Source organism: Tympanuchus pallidicinctus, unplaced genomic scaffold (assembly GCF_026119805.1).
Source record: "Tympanuchus pallidicinctus isolate F22 unplaced genomic scaffold, pur_lepc_1.0 scaffold16, whole genome shotgun sequence".
NCBI classification, from domain to species: Eukaryota; Metazoa; Chordata; class Aves; order Galliformes; family Phasianidae; genus Tympanuchus; species Tympanuchus pallidicinctus.
This window is the reverse complement of record NW_026294679.1, coordinates 23,479,142-23,500,291: the sequence shown is the minus strand read 5'-3', so window position 1 is coordinate 23,500,291 and position 21,150 is coordinate 23,479,142. Positions and strand designations below refer to the sequence as shown.

At 43.3% G+C, this 21,150-nt stretch overlaps 1 protein-coding gene across 8 annotated transcripts in view; it reads left to right on the top strand.

The window, feature by feature from the left end:
• The window catches only part of MCU (mitochondrial calcium uniporter), an 82,556-nt gene that overhangs the window by 52,333 nt on the left and 9,073 nt on the right, over positions 1–21,150 (top strand). For 6 of the 8 annotated variants that reach the window (XM_052677529.1, XM_052677532.1, XM_052677531.1 and 3 more), the window contains one exon: positions 16,588–16,657. In XM_052677529.1, the coding sequence (XP_052533489.1) occupies positions 16,588–16,657 (70 nt within the window). Of the gene's footprint in view, positions 1–5,671; positions 5,747–13,447; positions 13,475–16,587; positions 16,658–21,150 lie in introns of those variants that run through there. The other 2 variants (XM_052677530.1, XM_052677533.1) reach the window with 2 other exon arrangements.

The following is a 21,150-nucleotide window of genomic DNA, read 5'->3' as shown; positions in this document are numbered from 1 at the left end:
TTTCTTCAGCCCATGTAATATTTGAACAAATCCCAGTCAGAGTTGGAAGATCATTTCTCTAAAATGTGAATTGTAGGATTGCAGTCATATAGAATCCACTGATGCATCAAAATGATAGCATCTATTTGAGGAGAGAACAAAGAAGAGCCTACTTGAGGACCGCAAGTTTTATCTTTCACAAACCGATTGTTTTCACCACTGGCAGTGTTAGAAAACCAATTTCTTTTGATCTTATCCTAATCTTATCCCAATGATTCATTTGCTGTTGGGTACTATGATGCTATATAACACCAGAAACTCTGTACTGTGCTTTCTGGGAGTAGAACTGTTTTCAAGAGTTTGTATCTGCCTAACACAGCAACTGTCACCTCCAACTCTTTTCCCACAGCCAGGCAGACTGTTTTGTAAGGAGTGCTATGTACAGAATTAAAACCCAAGCCACCTGGAACAGGATGTGTACCTTGTACTTGTTGTTTACCTGAATTCTTCCTTTTGGGTCTTTTCTATCTGAAATCTTAAGTTTTGAAGAACTTAATGAGTAGTTTTAGGAGTTGTGCAAATAAATGGTTGTAGGTGAAAGCAGTGGCCACTTGTGAAGTGCTGTAGCTTATATTTAAGTAGAAAAAAATGTTTTCAATTCGGAGATGATTTTTGAATGGTTTCTTATGCAGGCACTTGCTCCGGGGGGTGATGAGTACACGCAGGTACGTTCAGGGAAATGTTGGATGGTCTGTTTTTTCTGTTTTGGCAAGTCGTTAAAAATAATTTTGTGATTAACTGAATTGATGTATGTCAGAATGCTGTGATCTCGGGGATAGGTTTGCTTAGAAAGTACTTTTTCAAGGATTATAGTAACTCTAGCTGAACACTGACATATTTCAATTTTTTCGCTGCTTCTGTGCCAGTAATATCTTAACGACATCAAATATTCTCAGATATCTTCATGAGAGCCAGTGATAACTTTTTCCTGCTGTCTGTGAGCCAAGAAGCTAATGAAGATTGCACAGTTCAGTAAAATATTTTTCTAGGCTCTGCTGCAGTAAGGGAACAGAAATGCAATTTTCCCCGCACAGTAATGAAGAGCAATGAAATGTGGAATGACAAAAAGCAAGGACACCAGCAGGTGTGCACTGTGAACGCCTGCACCCTGGCCCAAGGCATAGTTTTGGTGATGTGCTGTACCGATAACAACGTGTTATGCTTGCAGGTGATGGAAGTATATCTTGCTGGTGGCAAAAAGGGCCAGAGCAGCCCCTTGTATCCAAGAAGTGCTAGATGGCTGGTGGCAGCTGATGAAACAGCTGCACATGTTGGGCATGAGGCTGACTAATTTGTTACATAGCCCAACCATGCATCACTTGTATTTTAGGTTTGCCCTGCAAAGATGAGTAAATCCACATGACTGCACTACATTGTTGGACACCTTTTTGTGTGAGTGCCACATGAACTCTAAAGATTTGTTGTTTGTTCTGAAGTCCTCCTTGCTTGTAGGAGTTGTCCAAAAAAAAAAAAAAAAAACCAAAAAAACAGGCATGGAAGAACTGCTATCTGGAAAGTATGTGAGCTGCTTGAACAAAATCTTGTCCTGTATGTGTGTATGGCATTAGCCACAAGCTACGTGTGCCATGCTGAGTCGTGTTCTTGAAGGTCAGAAGGAAAAAATGGTGTAGATGCACTGCTTCAAAGAGTGTGAGGTGGTCGTTAATTAGCCCTCTGTCTCATCCTTGGAGTTGTTCTTGGTGCATTAATGTTAATAAGCTTATGGGGAGACTCAATTCCCCTGATTTTTGCTTCACGTATAATGGGAAAAAAAGGTGCTTTCAGACTGTATGAAATTTCTACCAACTTGTTTAAATGTAAGTGGCATGGATGTAGAATCATTAAGGTTGGAAAAGTCCACTTAGATCCTGTAGTCCAACTGTCAGCCATCACCACTGCGTCCACTAAAACATGTCTCTGCTTCAATAGCACTGTCTGTAATAGGTGATGATTTTGCTATTCATCTTCTTGTTGATGGTTGTTAAAGCTGTTATCAGATGATGGCTGTGGAAATGATGGTGGCAGAGGCTTGAACGCTCCCACTGCTGCAAAATGTTGTAGCTATGCCTGCAGTACAAATTTTAAGTGCTGTCAGCAGCAGATTTAAAATCAGCCAGCTGACTTGGACTGCCTTTCTCCCGTTTGGACAGCTTGTTCCACAGCTGTGGGGTAGCTTCTGCAATGGCCCCAGTGCTTGAACCCCGTGCCCTGTGAAGTGCCAGTAATGGCTTAACTGACATTACAGCAAATAGCTGCTGTAACGCTCAGCATGGCTCTGGCAGTCAGTTGTATTTAAGGCCAAGTCAAAAAAGGAGACCTTTAAAAGTCCATCTGGAATCTTACTTGGTTCTCAGTGGTGCCAGGTGAGCTGGCTGCCCATAGCCTGAGGCTGTGGACTCTGCTACTGTGGCAGAAAAAAAAAAAAATGGAAAAATATAGGGCTTATAGCAAGAGACTTGGGATTCTTCTCTTGCAGCATGGTCTCATGCTATATATATACATACATATATTTCATTGTGTGAATGCTTTAGGGATTCTTGTCGTGTACAGGATGGGGGATGTGTTTGCTTAGTCTCCATCAGACTCATCTTGAGCCCAGGTACTTTAGCACATAAGAGAGGTACATGAATTGTACTTCCTATGAGGAGCAAACGCTGATCTAGCTTATCTCTCCATTGTTATCTCAACCATCCCTATGAGCAAACTCTTTGCTTTTTCTTCTTGTTTTCAAGGACCAAATGAAAAGGCACTGATTAGGGACGCTTGTCTGCTGGAACAGGTGTGCCCAGTTCTTTTTGCGCCCACTATTAGGGGAAGAACTTTGATTACACAGTTACATAATCTTTATGTTGTGTTAGAAAAGGATTGCAATTATATTTAGTGAGGTCAAGCCAGGTAACTAGATGAAATTTGAAACAGAGCAAAGTCGACATGAATTCTGGGGAAGCTGGGTAAAGCAAGTAGGATCCGATAGAAGGAAGAGGGTCATAACTCCAAAGTTGTTGGCGTTTATCAGGTGCTTTCCAGTCAGGGGTGAGACTGTGAAATGCCAGCTGTCAGGCTGTAAATCCATTGCTATGAAACCTTGACTTGGTAACTGCTTTTCATTCCTGCACTGAGGAAGAGGGACTCCTTCATGGCCTGGGGGCAAGGCAGGGAGATAGCTGCTGATGCAGCTGTGTAGCAAGGCCTTGGCCACTGCACAGCTGAGGCTGCTGCTGAAGGCACAAAAGAATGGTGACATGGAGGCCAAGTAGAGATGGGATGCAGATTTTTGAGGTGGAGTGAATAGGCGTTTTGCACATACCTGCTTGTAACTTCTTGTTGCTGGTGGAAGGAATCTGGGCATGATGACTTGTTAAATGATTTCTTGCTATTTAGTTACTACTCTGTTTAACAGTATCCTTAAGATCGTTGAAGGTGGAATGGGAAGAGAAAAATTCCCTTTATAGAACTCAGAACTTGTTAGGCGGTGCCCTAACTTGGTGTTTGCTTGATTTAGCCTTTTTAAAGTGGATGTGAGGCTCAGGAGCCTTTTTCAAGTCAAAAGAGATGACTGAATGTGCTGGGGGAGTAAAGCACATAAAGCACAGTTTCTGAGCTGGGGCTGATGTACTTTAATACTGCTTTCTAGGAGGTGTCACAGGCAAGTCCTAAGCTTCAGTGTTGTATGAAGTAAAAAGGAGGAGATCTGTGCACAGCTGAAGAAGAAATACAGTAAGTCTTCTATTGGCTGTTTCAACCGCTATGAACAGTAATGCTGAAATTACCAGCAGAGCGCCCAGCTGTTGTGTTATCATTTGTGGCTCACCTTGGGAGGAGGCTTCCAAGCAGGGTGAGCTAAAGTCACGCTGCTTGACCTGCCTCTGTTATTGACAAGGTGTGGGGCTCCACATGAAGTGTGTTACCAGCTGTGCTACATGCTGGTGTTATCCGAACATGGGTGTTGTTTGACTCTGGAATTCCCTCTCCCCCTGCTATTACAGCACATTGCTCTGTCAGATGGTAAAGATGCCACACGTCAGCTAATGATTTGTTTAATGGTGCAGTTAAGCACCAGTGAAATCAATTTAGTGACAGAGTTAAAATTATCTCCTAGTTACATGGGGAAATGAAGTCTCATCTCGGTGGGGAGAAAAGGGGAATAGGAAGAGATTGCATTCAAATACAATTCTAGAAAGTGTGTGGGGCACGCAAAGAGGTCTGTCACCCCACTAAGGGGTAAGCCTGACACTTGGGTTAGTTATCTCTGGCTGCATTGACACGAGGATTTAAAGTCTCTAGCTGAGTTGAAAATGGGTGGGAGAGCTTACTGCAATTGGTTTCAGGCTATGCAGGCTTTATTTCCATTGTTTAACTTCCTAACTTAGTCTAGACAAGCTCCATGGGTGCTTGTTTTCCTTGCCTGGAAATATGCTCACATCCCGTAGGTGTTGAATCTTGTGTGCAGGCTTTCTAACTGAGGGGATGAGCTGCAATTTTGCATCACCTCCCTGCAGATCTCCCAGCACCCCATAGAGTGCAAAGCAGCTTTCTGCAGGGCAGACTGGGCAGCACAGAGCTGGTAAAATGCCTGTCCACGGTGACTCCTGCAGCTGAGACAGCCCAGTGGTATGCAGTGAGAGAACTGGCACCGTTCATCTGTGGCAGGGGTGGCTGGAGGAATTCACCACGGAGTGAGGTTTGGTTGGTCCTGCATGCTTATCGCTTTGAGACAGCAGGAATGGAAGTTTAGGTCTTTGCTGTGATTTCTGGGGAGATGTGGAGGGTTATAACATCGCAGGAGCTGCCTGCATCCAGAGAAAATAAATACAGGTGCAATGCTTTGGTAATAGGAATAATTTATGTTGGATGTTTTCCTTGAGATCTTGCTGTTTTAATGAAAGCAAATACTTATTCTTCCATTATTCCTTCTTCAAGACTTTGTCTGGAAGGCCGAGGATCCCAAAATAAGTTTCAAATTGGGTGGGTTTGAGAGTAAGAAATGTGTGGGGAAAAGCTCCCTCTCATCCAAGCCCCCTCAGCCTCAGATATTTCATGCAGCCTGCCGACAGGTTTTCTCACCTGCCTTCCCCCTCCCCCAAAAAAGGGGTTGAGTTCAGTGATCTCAAGTAACCCATGTGCAGGTCATTGCGTGAAGGTGTAGGCAAGCCTTGATCGTCCACAGTTACCTTGTCACACTCATTGAGTTGAATGCCTTAAATTTAAATGCATCTTCTGGTCCATGTTATTACGTCAAACTTGCTTCTGTATTGTTAAATATACTGTATACATCAACAACATACCCACCTACTGTTGAAAATTAGAATGGGTCTCATAAACAGTCCCAAACAAATGCTCTCAGGCTATGTTCTAGGCTATAAAGTTGTTCCTGTATCTCCTTATGATTCAAAGGTTGATACATCGTGCATTGTAAAGCGTGTGGTGATAGCAGCCTGCTGATGTAAGCAGAAGCTTGTGGTGGTTTAAACTGGTGATGGTCTCAATCTGAATGGTGTGGCCAACCAGTGCTGTCCTGGCCTTCCCTTAGCAGCTCCAGCTGCAAAAATATGACTTAGATGCTGTATGCTAGAACCTGTCAACACCACAAAAACTGAACCGATAAACTGGAATTGATTCTGTTGCTTTTGTCTTTAGGAACGTTGGAATGAATCTTCATCACTTTCTAATATGGGAAGAAAATGCCTTTGAAGGGAGCGTTGTGGTGGTGAGCTTGTCTCCTACCAATCTGTGTATGCTTCCGCAGGCTATAGTAAAGCTTTTGCAATTGCAGCTTGATCTTCATTCTGTCCCACACAGTTTTCCAATTTGATAATCGTGTCCTTGAATTACAGGAGTGCAATGTGGAAGTGACACTTTTGCCCTTTTAAGTTGGGTAACTTCAAAGCACTTCTAAAGCAAGTTGCGCCCACTATGGGAGGAGAGAGCAAGGTAGAAAGGCTTGCTTGCTCTGTGCTCACAATTGGAACAGCACAAGGCTATTCCAAATGTCAGCACAGTAGTCGTGCTCCTACGTAGGCAAACAGTTTCTTCTCTAGTCATCCATGCAGAATGCACTTTGAGTGGATTTGCTGTATTTTAATATTCTGGAAAATTACCCCTTGTGATTGCTACGGTGTTCTGCTGCACCACGTATGCATTGCAGCAAGGCTGCAACCTGTCTGCCTTTTGCTTTGCTGCTCACTCACCATGGTGCTGCTTTTCAGGCTGTGCCTGGTGAACACATTTGCTTTCCCATCGTTACTATTGTCCCTCAAAAATTAATGATCTTTGTTAGATAATCTGTACTTGTTGTAAGTGTTACTGCTTCCTGTGTCTAAAATAGTGGTGCCTTACTGACTTTTTTTGTATCTAGAGCTATTATAGCATTACCTAGTTTCATGTGGACAGCCATTTATGCTGCTTACAGCCAGCTATTTTAGTACTTCTCTATTAATGCTTTTTCAATGGCTAATGCATTTGCACTGCTGTGCTGGAAGCTGAGACTTTGTGAGCTATCTGAATCAGAGTGCTATCAAGGGACTTGGGCTTGGCAAACAAACTGCCAGTAAAGTCTGCTTGACTGGGAGTGTCAGGACCTGGTGGTGGCTGCACTCCTAACTAGGAATGCCTTACTGCCTTCTATTTTAAGTAATAAGCTTTGTCTTTGTTTAAAAACAACAACAAAAAAAAAAGGAAACAGAAAACAAGCAATGTGAAAAGAGGAATCTGCTTTCTGTCCCTCGAGAGTTTTTTGGGACATGCAAGCTTTTAGCAGAGGCAGTTGGAAATGATCATAATTAGCAGTTGTGATGGCCAATTGTGATTTACTTGCAAGTTATTTTGACCCAATTCACCCATCAGCTAAATGAAATGAGCAGGCAGGGATAAAGGAAACTACCTGTAATAGAACCCTAAACCTGAATCATTTTCCCTTTTCTTTCTGGATCTTCTAAGCTTGTTAATATCTATTTGGAGGATGGCTGCAAGCTATGTCTTGGAGTGAGAACAGGATTGCAGAACTGTGAATGAGGAGATGTCACAAGAAGGGTACTGCTTGGAAGGCAAGGCGGTCCTACCGGCTGTGGAAGCTTGTTAGCTCTCTCCATCATCTGCTTGCTTCGTACAAATGAAAGATAATTACAGGAAGATTCATGTGGCAACTCTGGCCTGCTTTCAGATAACAGCATCTTAAAGTGGGAAGCAGCCTTAGACTATGGGGCTCTTGAGCTTTTTTCAGTAGGAAATGACCTAAGCTGGCTGTTCTGTTCTCGTGGATGCCTTGGTCACCTTTTGGTGTGTTAGCTCTGCTGCTGCATGAAGGGCCTTTAACATGGGTGATGTGACTGAGTAGAAGCGCTGCTTGCCCATCAGAGCTGTGGCTCTCTGCAGTAACTTGCAAGGCTTGTGTGGTTGGAGGGTTTTCAGCTCATGGCCTGTCACCTCAGCAAGTGGTAAGATCAATTTCAAGCATCCTGTCATAAAGTGTGTGCAGCAGGCCTTTAGCCAATGCATGCAATTTGCAGCTTCCAGCCTCCTAAACTCTTCTTGTAGAGGGTAAGAAATTGTGGTTGAAGGAACGCTAATAATTAGCACTGGGTCAGAGGAAAAGTACTGCTTCTCAGCTCTACTAGCTTCAGTGCAGAAGCTGTAAAGTTCTTGGGAGTACAGTACAATCTCATTCTGTGCTGACTGGTCAGTCTCGGTGCCTGTCCCTCCCTGGCTTTTCCAGGCTTGTTTTTGTGTTTTGTTTTTTTTTTTTGCTCTGTTTCATGTGTGCATTTGATTTTCCTGAGGAGGATGGTTGAATTTTCATTAACTAGCTGAACCTGTCAAAGAAAATACAAACTCTAAAGGTGTCGCTGACAGTTTGTGTAATTCAGAGTCAAGTGGTAAATTGCCTCCTTCTAAACCACTGAATACCTATCAGAATATATTAAAGCACTTGAAGCAGTTTGGATAAGCTTTAAGGTGGTGACCTAGCCAAACATTTCCATTGCTTTTTCTTCCACTCCCACTTCTCCCCAGGATAATCTCTTTCCCCAGGGCTGTTAATTCTTCAATGGTCTCCATTTTTCTAGCTCTTTGTTTCCAAGGCATCTCAAACTCTTAATTTGAATTAAGCCTCAGCATTCATAGTGGGAAGAAGTGTGAACTGCAAATTCTTCATAGCATGTATGCTGGATACGTGGCTTGCAGGGTGTAGTTTGGCAAGGAGCTGGCTGTTTAGGACCGACTGCTATGAACTGATTTACGTTGTGTGAAGTTTCTTTGTCTTTGAACAAAACTGCAGTGGTTTCTTTTTTAGAGACGTGAACGCTACCAATGTTAGATTCTGAATGTTTAAAAAACAGACATGCTTGAGCTGAAACAATTGGAGAAAAATCCACTAACATCTTACTAAGCTCCTTGTAGCCTGAATGACGTGCAATGAGTAGAAACCAGTATTTTTAAACTGAAGGACAAAACCATGTATCTGGGAACCCCTTTCATAATGCTCTCCTGTAATCCTGGTTTATCGTGGATGGCTTGACCACTGAAAATCCACGGGAAGAGTTTTTGGTGTACTTTTCTTTGGGATTCTTGTAACTAGTGATTTAACACAGACATGCAGACTTGATCATTGTGTAATCAAGGTGTGTTCATGCATAGCATGTGTCTATAAACTTCAGCTCGTTTCCCTGAGACAGTGGGGGAGGTTCAGGAAGTGCCAGAATTAATTAGCACTGATGAAGACCTGGCTGTTGTTTTTGTACTTGTTTTCCTGAAACTAGTTTAGCTGTTGGGGCCTCCTTTGCTCTTTGAGGCTATTAAGTATAATTATGTTGTTCAGTTTTGTAGTACAGTAATTCCATGCAGGAGATGTTGAAATGAATAGCTTTAAGCTAGCTATTGGGAGATGCTGTTAGAATAATTAATTTCCTCAAAAATCAATTAAATCCTTTTGATCTCCAAGTCTACTCCTTATCTTCCTGGAAATGGCTGATGGTGAAGTGGCTGCTGCAGGCACTGCAGTCCCTCAGGCCCATTCTCTGCCCAGGTCAGGTTTTGGGGGGCAGTGTTGCAGTTATTGGAAGCTCACCTCCAGAGGAGCAGGTCCAAAGCAGCTTCTCCCTGCACTCACTGGTCAGGCTCATTGCTGTTGAGAAAGCTGTAGAAATAGAGCTAGTGAGCCTTCTTGAAGCCATACCTAAAATGAGGTTAGATAGGGTTATGTATGGCTGTTCCTTGTGTGGTATGGATGGGGTAAATCCCACCTTTATTTCTCTTCCTCTTCAAGAGGGGATGGCTGAGATGAACTTCTAGAATTCCGAGTGAGAAGCCTCCAGAGCTTAATCTAACATACTGGTTCATGTCAGATTCAAAATGAGCATGTGCTTTTACTGCCCTTGAGTCATACACTGAAAATGTGCTCCTGCAAGATTTTCACTTGCTTAATTTGTGCTTAGCTGCCTTTTCTAGGCAGGCACAGTGTCTAGTGGAAAGATGTCAAGCGTCCACTCTTCATCAAATGAAAGGATTTTCCAGGGCCTTGTGATGAGATTAGCAAAAGGGCTGATTTTTACTGATGGCACCTGGTAGTGCCTGGAAGTGATGTGAATCTGAATGTAGGAAGCAAAGAAGCATTTCAAGCTGGGTGCCCTAAGGTTTGGTATGTTTCACAGAATAAACCTGGCCAATACTAATTGGCATCGGGTATTTGTAACCACTTACTGAAGCCATGGGTTTTGTCTTAGGACCTGCACCTCTGAACGTGAGAATATCTGAAATATATTGCCCAGAAGTGCCAGATAAGTTTTGGCTTCTCCTACCTGAGTGCCTCATGAGGGATCCAGTCCTAAAGCCAACTGGGTGTCTGAGCTCCTCTGGGAGGCAGGAGGTTTGTCTTTCGCACTCGGACTGACCTGATGTCACGGGTACAAAGGAGCTGCCTCATGCTGCCTGAGGCTCTCCTCAGCCACAGCTACTTGAATTTCTCTGCCAGTTTGTTTTGTGAACTGAAGCCATGAAAGGTTAGCGGAGTTCTTTCTTTCCTGCAGGAAAATGAGCAGGGAATGGGTGCTGTGAGACTCCTCCAGCGCAGCGATGTGGAGGACTGCTGAGGCCTGCAGAATGCTGTACCTTTGTTTCAGAGTTTGTGCCTTCTCTGAAGCTGCACTGATGCTGGTGCTGGCCTGGAAGTGTGTAGGAGCCTGCTGTTTCTTAAGAGCTGAAAGCAGGGGTCCCGCATCCTTAAGTTGATTTCCCTGGAAAACCAGTGTGAGTTTGCTCCTTGTAAGTGTGCACTGAGACAGAGAGAATTCCCTTGCACTTGTGAGAATTCCACTTCATAACTCAGTTTATTGTTTCACTCCTGATCCTGTAAATGCCAGGATATGCCAGTCGGCGTTTCCTCACAAGGAAGCTCATCCTGCCTTTATGCAGAATGACAAGAAGGTGGGAGAAGAGGGGAAGGAGCTTATCTGCAAGCTGGCTCATATGCAGGGAATTGTCACATGTGGTTAGGTAAGAACTGGAGACAAAAACAAACAACAGTGAACTGCTGTGCAAAAATCAATCTGATCCCTTCTGTCTGCTTATACCGTTCTCAGAAGTCAGTGGCTGAAGAAGGCAGTCATGCAGCAGAAGAAAACCAAAATTAGTGGCATCAAAGCTAAACAAATTGATAAACTAGTTTCTTAAACTAACTGTGGAAGTCCCTTTAATTTGAGAAGAGTTAACAGAACAACATTTGAGTAATGAGTTGAGAAAAATTCCACTTTGCCTTGCCTTTGTGTTTGGGTTGCAAAGGTGACAAAGGCTTTAAATATGGAATGGTGTTTTGTTAGCTTTCACTTGCATTTTGAAAGCCTGAAAAACAGAACTAAATTCTCAGGTTTGTTTTGTTCTGTTTTTTTTTCCTAGTAACCATGAGTACTGTACTGACAAATAGAGTTCAAACCAGTCTTCTCCAGAAAAGCAAAAATCTTTTAAACGTGAATCTGTGAGCTGGCATCACAAACGGCATGGGAAATATTCCAGCCCCAATTTCTGACTGCTTGAGGTAGAAATGTCTGTGGGAGGCTGAGAAGGAAGGAGTATGGTGGTCTGGAGTACTGTAGTTATCTGTCTCAGGTCAAGTAGGAATAGCGTAACGCTCTGCAAGCTGTTGGCAGTTGCAATAAAATTATCCTGAGGATTTTTGTTGTTTGAGGTATAGGGGAGGAAAGTGGGACATTGAAAGCATCAGGAAAGCACCTGTTCAAAAGCTACAGGGGCCGCTTGACCAAAGTGCTTAACGTGTCCATTAAACTTCACCTTGCCTCACTTCACCTCCTGCTCCTGCCCTCAGAGGCTCTATCAAAGTTACTGCTAGCAGTGGTGCTTCCATTACAAAACTCATCATTGCAGCAGTAATGCTGTGAGAGAGGTGCAACAAAGAACAGGGAGGAGCTGCTTCATCCTCTTTAAATCTCCTCCTCTCTCCTACCCCCACCTCTTCCTGTGGGGGTAGGAATACCTGTGCCTTTGGAGGCAGATGGGCAGAGGAAGCAGGATCAGAAGGGAGTATTTATAGCTCACCTCCTGTTTGTGTTCCTCTACTAGCAGATGTGATGTAGCTCTGTCCTAACCCTGGGAGAAAATTCAGACAGGAACGAGCAGAGTGGTTAACCGAGGACCGTTTGCTCATGTGTAGGTCGTACCAAGAGCTTCAAAATGCCAAGATTAACACTTCCCACATCTCACTGGCATTGCCTCCTCTCTGTCCATCTCCTCAGCCCAGTTTAAAAATAAATACAGAAAACAGTCGTGGTGTTCAGGCTGGTTCTCGTTTGCTTGACCTTCATCCGCAGAAGCGTTGCCCTGTGGAGGCAGTGGGTGCAAAGTGTTCTTTCTGAGGCAAAATCTGACTTTGAGAGTGGGATATGAGAAAGGATGTGCTTGGTGAAGAGAAAGAAATGATTTTAAACCAGTGGGATTTGGTCAGCTTCCTAAAGATGAGCTGGATGGTGAAAATGGCAGTGAGGACTTTCTTTCCTTGCCACATTCCCATCTGTGCTCAAATGGTTGGCGTTTTTGCTGCAGGGCATCAAAAATTTGTAGGCTGAGCACTTCTCCTGCAACAGTAAGGGCTGTATCAGGGTGGCAGAGCGTACTTTATGGTTTGCCACGCTCCCAAACAGAAGCACACTGTGTTCCTTGGAGGAAATATTTCACGTAATATTTCCTGTGTGGACATCCCCGGAGGCTGTAGCAGCAGTAAGTCGGAGGAAGCCTTCCGTACAAGGTTACTCTTATTTGTTGAACAAGTGCAATTGTAAAATGCCATTTCTAAATCTGAGAGAAGTCCTGGAAGCAGGCCATAGAGCCCAGATGATGTCTGGGAAGAGTGGAGGTGGAAAAGAAGGCGAGAAAAGCACTCTGATGCCAACTGACCCATTTCTATCTTTTCAGAAGGCCCTGAGGAGTCCAGGAGGGTGCTGAGGAGAGAGATGCACAGGAGCAGGGCTGTGCTGGCTGAGGCAGCGGCATGGCATTATGCTGTGGCTGCTTGGTGGCCCTTGGGCAGGGGCTGCTGGAGAGGGGTTGTCTCATCCTGATGGCTTCACTTCTCACATTTTGAGCCTGAGCTACAATTCCAGGGTCAGCGTTGGTATAGAGACTTGAAATGGCCTTGTCTGTGCTTAGGGCCTTGCAGTGGTTTGTACTTGAGGATTTCCCTTGCAGAACTTGTTTCAATAGCTGTGGTTTGGCAATGCTGCCCTCAGCCAGTTCTAGAACATCTGGGGAGTTTCTGGAAGGTTCCTGTAGCCCCTCCCCAGGGTGGAGATGAGCCCCTCAGTGAGGATGTTGGTACCCCTGTGGAACTGAGAAAAGGACAAGAATGCTGAGAAAGAGGAATGAGAATAAAAGGGAAGTGCGAGGAGCAGCCCTGTGAGCCCTTTGGCAACCTGTGCCTTAGATTTCTGCTCAGAACATCATTTTCACTCTGTCCACTCTGGCTTGCAAAAACACACTGGTGTAAGGAGAGAGCAAAGTGGGAGGGCAGGACCCGATGACTTAGAATAGAAGCACCATTTGAAAGATATTGGAATGTCACAGGCTGAATATAGAAGGAAAGGATCAAGAAAGGGAGCCCTTCAGCTCTTCTGGGGTGCTTGGATGGGGCGGATGTGATAGCTCAGGGATGCTTGCAGCGATTTTTGTTGCTGATATGCTGGCGGGGAGGTTTACTGAGCAGTCACAGTTCTTTTTTTTTGGTGCTGTGACAGTGGGGAGAGAGAAATAGCAACTAGGAAGGTGAGCTGCTTCACCAGTGGCTTGAGGTAGCTTCTGCAGAGGAGGCCCCTTGTTAGTGGGTGATGAAGCTGGTGCTTGCAAATGTACCTTGTTAATTTCTCATCGTGTGAATTTGTTACACAGACAAGGCTCTATTTCACAGAAGCTCTGCACATGATGGTTAATGGCACTCCAGGTAATGACTTAGCAGCATATTTTACTCATGTTTTAGATAGATGCACCTTTTAATATTTTGCTTTTTTTTTTTTATAACTCTTCTCTGACTGCAGTCACCCTTGGAGGCTTAGTACTCTGTCCTTTCGTTTGCTAATTGTACAACATGCAGAAGGTGAGCTCTGCCAGATTGCTCCCTCTTTTCCTGCTGGAGCGTACTTGCTGGCCCCTAAAAGGCTGATTTTTCCAGTTTCAGCTTTGTTTAACTTTGTTGCTGGTGTAGATTTGAACTAACTAGTCAGACCTCTAGAGATGCTGGTGTTTTGCTTTCAGATTGTCTGATGTAGGCCCTGATAAGGCAGGAGAGAAAGTGCTATTGTAGACAAAGGGCTGTTGGTGGGTTTTTATTTTGGTGGTTATTGTTGTTTTTAACTCTTGCTCTTTTGATCATTCTGGGAGTGAAGCTGCCATGTAACCCTGAGCCTCCTACCAACACTAAGAGAGGAGAGGAAGAATTGAATGGATGCAAGAAGTGAATTCCTGCTCGTGCTGTGTTTGGGCACGCAGTGTCATGAAGTTACTTAGAGCTCCTCATTTCAGTATTGCTTTTCAGACCCAGAGTGCCACTTGCTTTGGAAGTCTCAGCTGAAACCTCACTGTGGTTATTCCACACTTCGAAGCAGTGAGCTGTTGATGGTCTGCAGATGGTGAGATCAAGTCAGCCAAGCTTGAAACAAGTTACTCTCCACTACCCTGTGCTTACTTTGATCCAAAACTTCAACCTTCTGTCACAGTGTCTGTTGAATTGCGGACATAGGATAAAAGGTTCTGACATTTTTCTCCAACCCTGTTTGAAAATGGTAGCTGCTCTTCAAGAATAAAAATGATCGCTTATTCCTTAAGCACGCCCAGATGGGAGATGATGTTTAGGTCTCTGCTGAGTTTGTGTTCATTTGTTCCTCTTGCTCTAACCAGTGGAGACTGTTTCCCTAGTTAGGAGACTTTTGAGAGCAGCATCATAAGGCACAATTCAGATCTGCTGCAGTGACAGATAGGAGTAGTTCAACCAGTATCTCCTTGTCTAAAACGTAGTGCTGGTTACTGCTGTGTGGCTGGTGAGAGAAATGGTCCGAGACATTAAGTCCGGGGATGCCTCAGCCCTTCCATTGGTCAGCTGACATGCCCTGCTTTTCAACCCATTTTGCCTTTTTCCGTTCTTGCCTGTATTGTGTGAAGGCAGGCAGACTGGAGCTTATGCCTGTCAAATGCTCATGGCCTTAAGGTAAATTCGTTGCAGATGCAAGCTGGTAATATCTTTCAGATATATAGCTGTTTTGTGGTGAGATAAAACTGGATTTGGTGTGTTTGAGGATTTTCTGAGAGCAGCTAGTAAAATGCATGGGCTGCTGTGCAAATGTGGTAGGAAGGCAGGCTCCTAGCGAGCAGTATTTCAGAAATAATGGTTGCTTCTATGCAGAAGGGAGAAGGAAAGCAATGAGAAACAGCTCTCCGCATGATCAGGGGAAATAAATATGAAAATGGGCCTTTGGGAAAGTGCTCACACAGACCATTCCATGTCCCACTTACTGTTTATATTTGGTGTGATATTTTTTTTTGGTAGAAGAAAAACAACTGAATTTAAGGATTCAAATAGGAAAAGGTCTGTTGGTTGTGGGGCTTTTTGTTTAAATTTCCAGATGCTTCCCCTTCTCAGGTACCACTTGATTCTGAGTTCAAGCTCAAAACTGGCTTCACAGTGTAATAGTGATACCAAGTGATGTCAAGTACCTTGACTTGCCTGAAATGCACGCCTGCATGGGTGGATAGTTCGCTTATTCATGTTTAAAACATCATTATTTCATATTGGGTAGATTCCTGGTTGCTTTGTGGTTGCATGGGAGTGTTTATCAGTTCAGAAGACTTGTTTTCAAGTGCCAGAAGGCAAATTTATGTTTTGATTCCCAATGTACAGGTGTTTTACACATGTTACATTTTCCAAACGTTTTTCAAAACGGGCAGTTTCCCACTGGTGTGCAGTTGCAGCTATTTAAAGCTGAGCTCTCCTTTGCTGTTAACTCAATTGTGGGAAGCTGAAAATGCAGTTGCAGCAACAAGCAAAATTGAAAATGACTTTCAATGAAAAGTGATTTTTGTTGTCAGGACTGAATGGAGCATAAATACAGCGCAGAATAGAGCAAGTTTCCAGAGCTGTCAGAGCACTGACCTTCTGGGCACAGGCCCTGACTGTAAGACTGACGTAGCTGTGGGACTATCCTGGATTTGTGGAGCAAGCTTCAGAAGAAAAGATAGTTGAAATGAGTTATTGAAAGTATCTTCAGAAATAATCAACAACGGGTTTTGTTTGCAGGCTTCCATTAGAAATCTTGAAACAAACCTTATCTGTGGGCTGCATTCATGGAAATGCAGACTTGGCAGCTGAATTTTTGGTGATCATTGACTGTGTACCACTGTGGGCAGATAGAGCTCAGTAGCAGCTCTCATTCTTTTCTATAACGCAGCTCCTGCTTGCCAGAATTTTACTGGGTGGATGTGCTGGTTCATGTGTAACTAATCTAAAATAACATCTTAGCAGACAGATCTTAAATAGGCTTTACATTGGTCTGATTGCCTGTTTTTATGAACAAATTAGTCCCTTACCAAGACTGAAGAATAAGAGCCGTTCGTGCACTTTCTTTTTCCATTAGACTTACTCCTTTTATAGCTCAGTATCAGGGTTTTTGTTTCTGCCTCAGACAATTTGTTCTACGCCCAGGTGTGTTTACTACTTGTGTCTTAGTTTGGCTTCCCCCTCTGTAAGGAGGAGGGAAAATATGTAGTTCAGCAGAGAAAACAACCGAGGAAAATGAACCTCTTAATCAAGCGCTCCCTAATTCTTCACCACTTTACACTCAGAGCCTTGAGAGTGATGCGCGTAGAGGTGAACCTGGCCGAGAGGAGAGCCGTGCTGGGAGGCAGATGGCAGAGCTGGGGCCGTTCCCGCAGGTGCTCCGGGCCGGTGGTGGCTAGGAGGAAATGCCCAGCGCAGGCGTTAGGGTGGGGGGGCGGCTGCGGGCTGTGATTCTGTCAGGCAGCGCGACTCAACATTTGTCCTTTTGCTGTGCTTGTGTTTTCTAGGTGCATCAGAGGCTTTCTCCTTGGCAGAGTGTGAGAGTGGTCTATTGCAGTACGGTAGTGCCCTCTGATGGTGAGTGACGCAGAGAAACTCTGGGCTCGCTTTTGGCTGAAGTCATGTTGCTGACCCCCTTTCCGGTTGAGTCTTTGCTGACTAGGAGGTAATCCCATTTTTGAACGGAGAAAGTGAAAGAACAAAGTCAGACAAGAAGAATCACGGAAACGGTCAACTTCTCTAGTAACTGCCCTTATAGAACTGGGCAGGCTTTACAGTGAAGGATCTTATATTGCATTTAATTGTCCAAAGCTTTCATCAGGCATCTTCCTGATGTGTGGCCTTGAGGTCCTTGTTTCAAGATGCTGTGTGCCTTTGTAACTTGTGTCTAATGAAAATGCACTTCATCCCAGGCACTTGAGTGGTTGAAAGCGCTCTGTCTGCTGCGGTGAATTGTGAAGCCACGGCAGTTTTGTTCCTTTATTTAAATTCTGGGACAGCTCTAGCATTAAGCTTTTTCTGATATGGTTGTCATAATATAAAGCAAAGGAATGTACTGCTGAGGTAGGTGGGACTTTAAAAAAAAAACTCAGTATGTGAAATGCAGTGAGGAAACAAACAGCTTTGAGATAACTGCCTGCTTAACATCTACTTGCTGCGAACAGAGACTGGAGTGCTTATGCTGACAGACACAAGCAGTTAGTGGATCTTCTTACCATTGAAGCTTGTTAATAAAGCCTGAAAGCTAACAAAGTAAAGGGCTCTGCTGCAATTGCTTCCCCTGCTGGGATAGTGACTGTGTGCAAAAACAAAGGGAACAGGACTGCTGTGGAGAACTGGTAGTAATTGAACTGGAAGGCTTAAACAGGTGGAAGAGTAGGGGGCAAATACAAGGTTGAGAGAATAATCTGTGTATAGCTACTTGCTTGATTTGGTGAATCTCTTGTTATATTATGCTTGAATATTTTCCTTGTTACTTTTCCCAATAACTCTGTGTTTACCAGCAGAATGGGCTCAATACAGATTTTTCTTTTCTTCATACTTTTTTTTTTTTTCTTATAGCTTGCTTTATAAAGTGCTCAAGAGCCCTTTTGCTGGAGAACATACACTTCAAAACTGTGGTGCATGGATGGAATTCATACCTCAAAGCAAGCTCATGTTTAATATAGCATGTAAAGCTTTCAAAATTATCCTTAGTCATTTTTAGCAGTGCTCCTGGCCAGGTTGTAGGTAGTCTGTAAACTTAAGTGCTTGTATACAATTACTTGTACATGCATTTAAATAGTGGCCTGAAACTTGATCGGTAATGATTAGCCCAGGTATTACCTCTAAACTGCAAGTAAGTGAATGAAGCATTTTGACACCTCACTAATTATAATTCTATAAATATGATGGAAATATTATATTAAATACATGTTTGTATAAGAAGTCTTGGCCCCTTCATGGTCGTTTTCCTCTTGCAGACCATTGATAGCACTGTCAGAGCAGAAGGAAGCAAAGCAGACAGCCATATTGACAGTTAATAACTTTTAATGGAGCTCTGTTATTCCTTGTTAGGTTTGTGTTATTGACAAGTCCTTCAGGTGTTCTATTTACTGTTTGTTGGTTGTTGTTTTTTTTTTTAACTTCCTTCTGAGCTCTTTCCTCTTCAGTGTGGTAAAAACTGGACCAGACCTCTTGTGTGGGGGATGATGAGAGGATCAAACTGCAATTGTAGAATTTAGTACCAGTGAATTAAGCTAGATAAAGACTTCTAAAAGATTCTTGTAAGGAAAACATAAGACAGCTGTAATTCTGGGCTTGCTGGAAGGAAACAATTAGTGCTACAATGCTTCCCTTAAGCTGTTGAAGCTAAGAGATTTTGTGCATGCTACTGCTGATGGTAACTGTTGGTACAGTCTGACCTATTGCATCTGTCACTGTGGTCTCCATCTCCATCTGGGTTGTGAAGAGTTAAAATGTCACCAGACTGGGGCTGTGTGTGCTTTCTTCACAACTGGCATTCACAGAACTGGGCTGCTGGCTTGCACCACCAGGATGAACAGAAAAGAGTTGGTGTAAATGCTCCTCTATTCTCCAGTAAACTTGCTCACTGCCTGTGTGATCAAGATAGCATTTTAAGTTGTTTCTTGTGTCAAGTGAGTTCTCTGCAGCAGTCATGTAGTTATATAAGCAGTTCATAAGTTAATATTGTATGTGCTGCTCACAGAATCAATGAAGTCAGTGCCTAAGTAGCTGTTATAAGCTTATAAATGTGTTGATCCTACCTTTTGTAGAGAAATCAGAAGGGTAAGTTGATGCTGATTTATTTCTTACCAGCCTTTTTCTCAAATACTTGAGTCAAAGACAGCAAAATCTGATGGCTGGTGTCACAACAGCTGCTGATATGGAGCTTGAAATTCTGTCTAACTGTCCAAATAAACTGGCAGTGCTTTATTTTTTCAGTAAATATCTTCTGAATTTTAAGAATTGAAACAGTGATGCTACTGAAATCCTGTCAGGTGTGTCAGAGTCTTGTGAATAAGTTTTTATCCCTTTCTGAGTTGTCAGACCTCTTGAGATGCTTTAGTCATTTTAGATATCCGTATCTGGTCACTTCCACCTAGTCTTAGCGATGGCATGAGGACATGTCTGCCAGCACTACATAGCAATCTCCTGGAAGAGTGGAGAAAGCCTTTGTATGCTTCATGCAAATTTTGAAGGTGTGTGATGGTAAGCTAAACACCTGAGTGAGTCCCTCTTATAGTGCAATAATGTGATACGTTGTGTAGCTTTTTTCAACATCTGAGAGTCTCCTTTTTCAGAAAAAAAAAACAAAAAACAACCACATGTTGCCCCCAAGATGTGTCCCAGTATGCAAATAATCCTGTTACAAACGAGTTCATCATCTAATGGCAGGTAACGCTAAGGGGGAGGTAGGAAGGCTCTCGTTGCAGAGCTTTCTAAATAGCAGAATGCTGAGAATTGCTTCCTTTGTTGGTTGAATTTACTTCTCTTCCACTTCCTCTGAGTTTTTTTGGCCAACTGGTTTTCATATTAGTTGCTTGACTAGTAGTCAGCACAGGCATTAGGTGAGCTAAGGTATGCAGGCTACTCTGAAAGTAGCGCCTCATTATTCTGTGGAAACTGCAACACATACAAAGAGCACAACAACATTTAGATGCAGCAAATTCTCAGCTACAAAACACTTTTTCAACATAGTCACTGCCCTCACCTTCACGTTTTCATCAGTGCTGAACGAGAGCTTCTGTGCTGAGCTCATAACCATCTGCGCCAGTGGAAGTGACCCACAGTTGCCTCAGCTGAAACACAGCACCCAGCGCCTCGCTGTGCTCACATCTTCTGTTTGGTCTCCATGAGTGTTCAGCAAATATCAATGAATGTCAGTGGGTACCATTATTTCTGCATGGAAGAATTCAGTTCCACGCCTTGGCTTCACACATCCTCCCATATTAGACTCCTTTTGGTCAGACAGACCCTGTGCTGCCATCTGTTGCACAGCAACAAAATAGAATGGGATACTGGTGGGAAGGTTCAGTCTTTTACTGTCGTATCACCGCTGTGTGTCTGATGTCAAGGGCCAACAGAATAAAATGGGAGGCATTAGTTTAGGAGCAGCCCTTATCGATGGTGTGGTTTGTGCTGCTGGCCAAAACTACAACAGGTGGAAACATCAGGTGCAGTGTGAGTGGTGGTGACTGCATAATCATGGAGGCACAGTTTGCAACAAAAATGACAGCACATTTTTACATTAAAAAAAAAAATGCAACAATTTCAAGTGAATCGTTTTTAGGTGTGCTCACTATAACTTAACAATTGCTACGTTTGAGGAGATTTTTGACTGTTCATGACTCAATAAAGGGGCTTAGGGAAGTGAACTTCCAACTTTTCAATGTATGGATATCCTGAAGTGCCTGGAGAGGGTTGTCTTTCTGGCAGTAAGATAATAACTAGCTTACAGTTCATACAGATCACCACAATAAATTATAGGAAGGTGCACTGAAATCCTTGAGAACACTTTTGAAAAAGCTCCTGACAACACTAAGGAAATGGAAAAGATTGTTTTATCTACACTGAAGAAATAATGTCTGTCTTCTGAAGTACAAAGTGTATTGATCCCATGAATTTTAAATGAAGTGACCTTGAAACTTAAACTCAGAGTGCTGTTCCTACAACCTCATACTCCTGACAACTCTCTTAAATATTTGTTGCTTGAAGACAAAGAGCAGGAAACTGGAACTTAACAAGAAGAAAAGTAAGCTTTCCTTGATATTTCCTAATGTATACCACCTGCCTTTGTCTTTCGGGCCATAAATCCCTCCAAATAGTGCATGGATTGGTCTTGCACAGTCTTGAGATACATTGGTTCTCAAAATCTAACCAATACGTGCCATGCTGCCTTTGCTATGAAGGTGATTGTGCTTAGACTAAATAAATACCTTCTTTTACTTTTCCATGAATCTCTGAGAGTGTAACACATGCTGCCAAGTAAAATGGAGTGAAAAAACTCTAACATCACTTAGGGTATTTTTTGTTTCTGAAGGACATTGGTAGACAGTGAGCTGAAAATT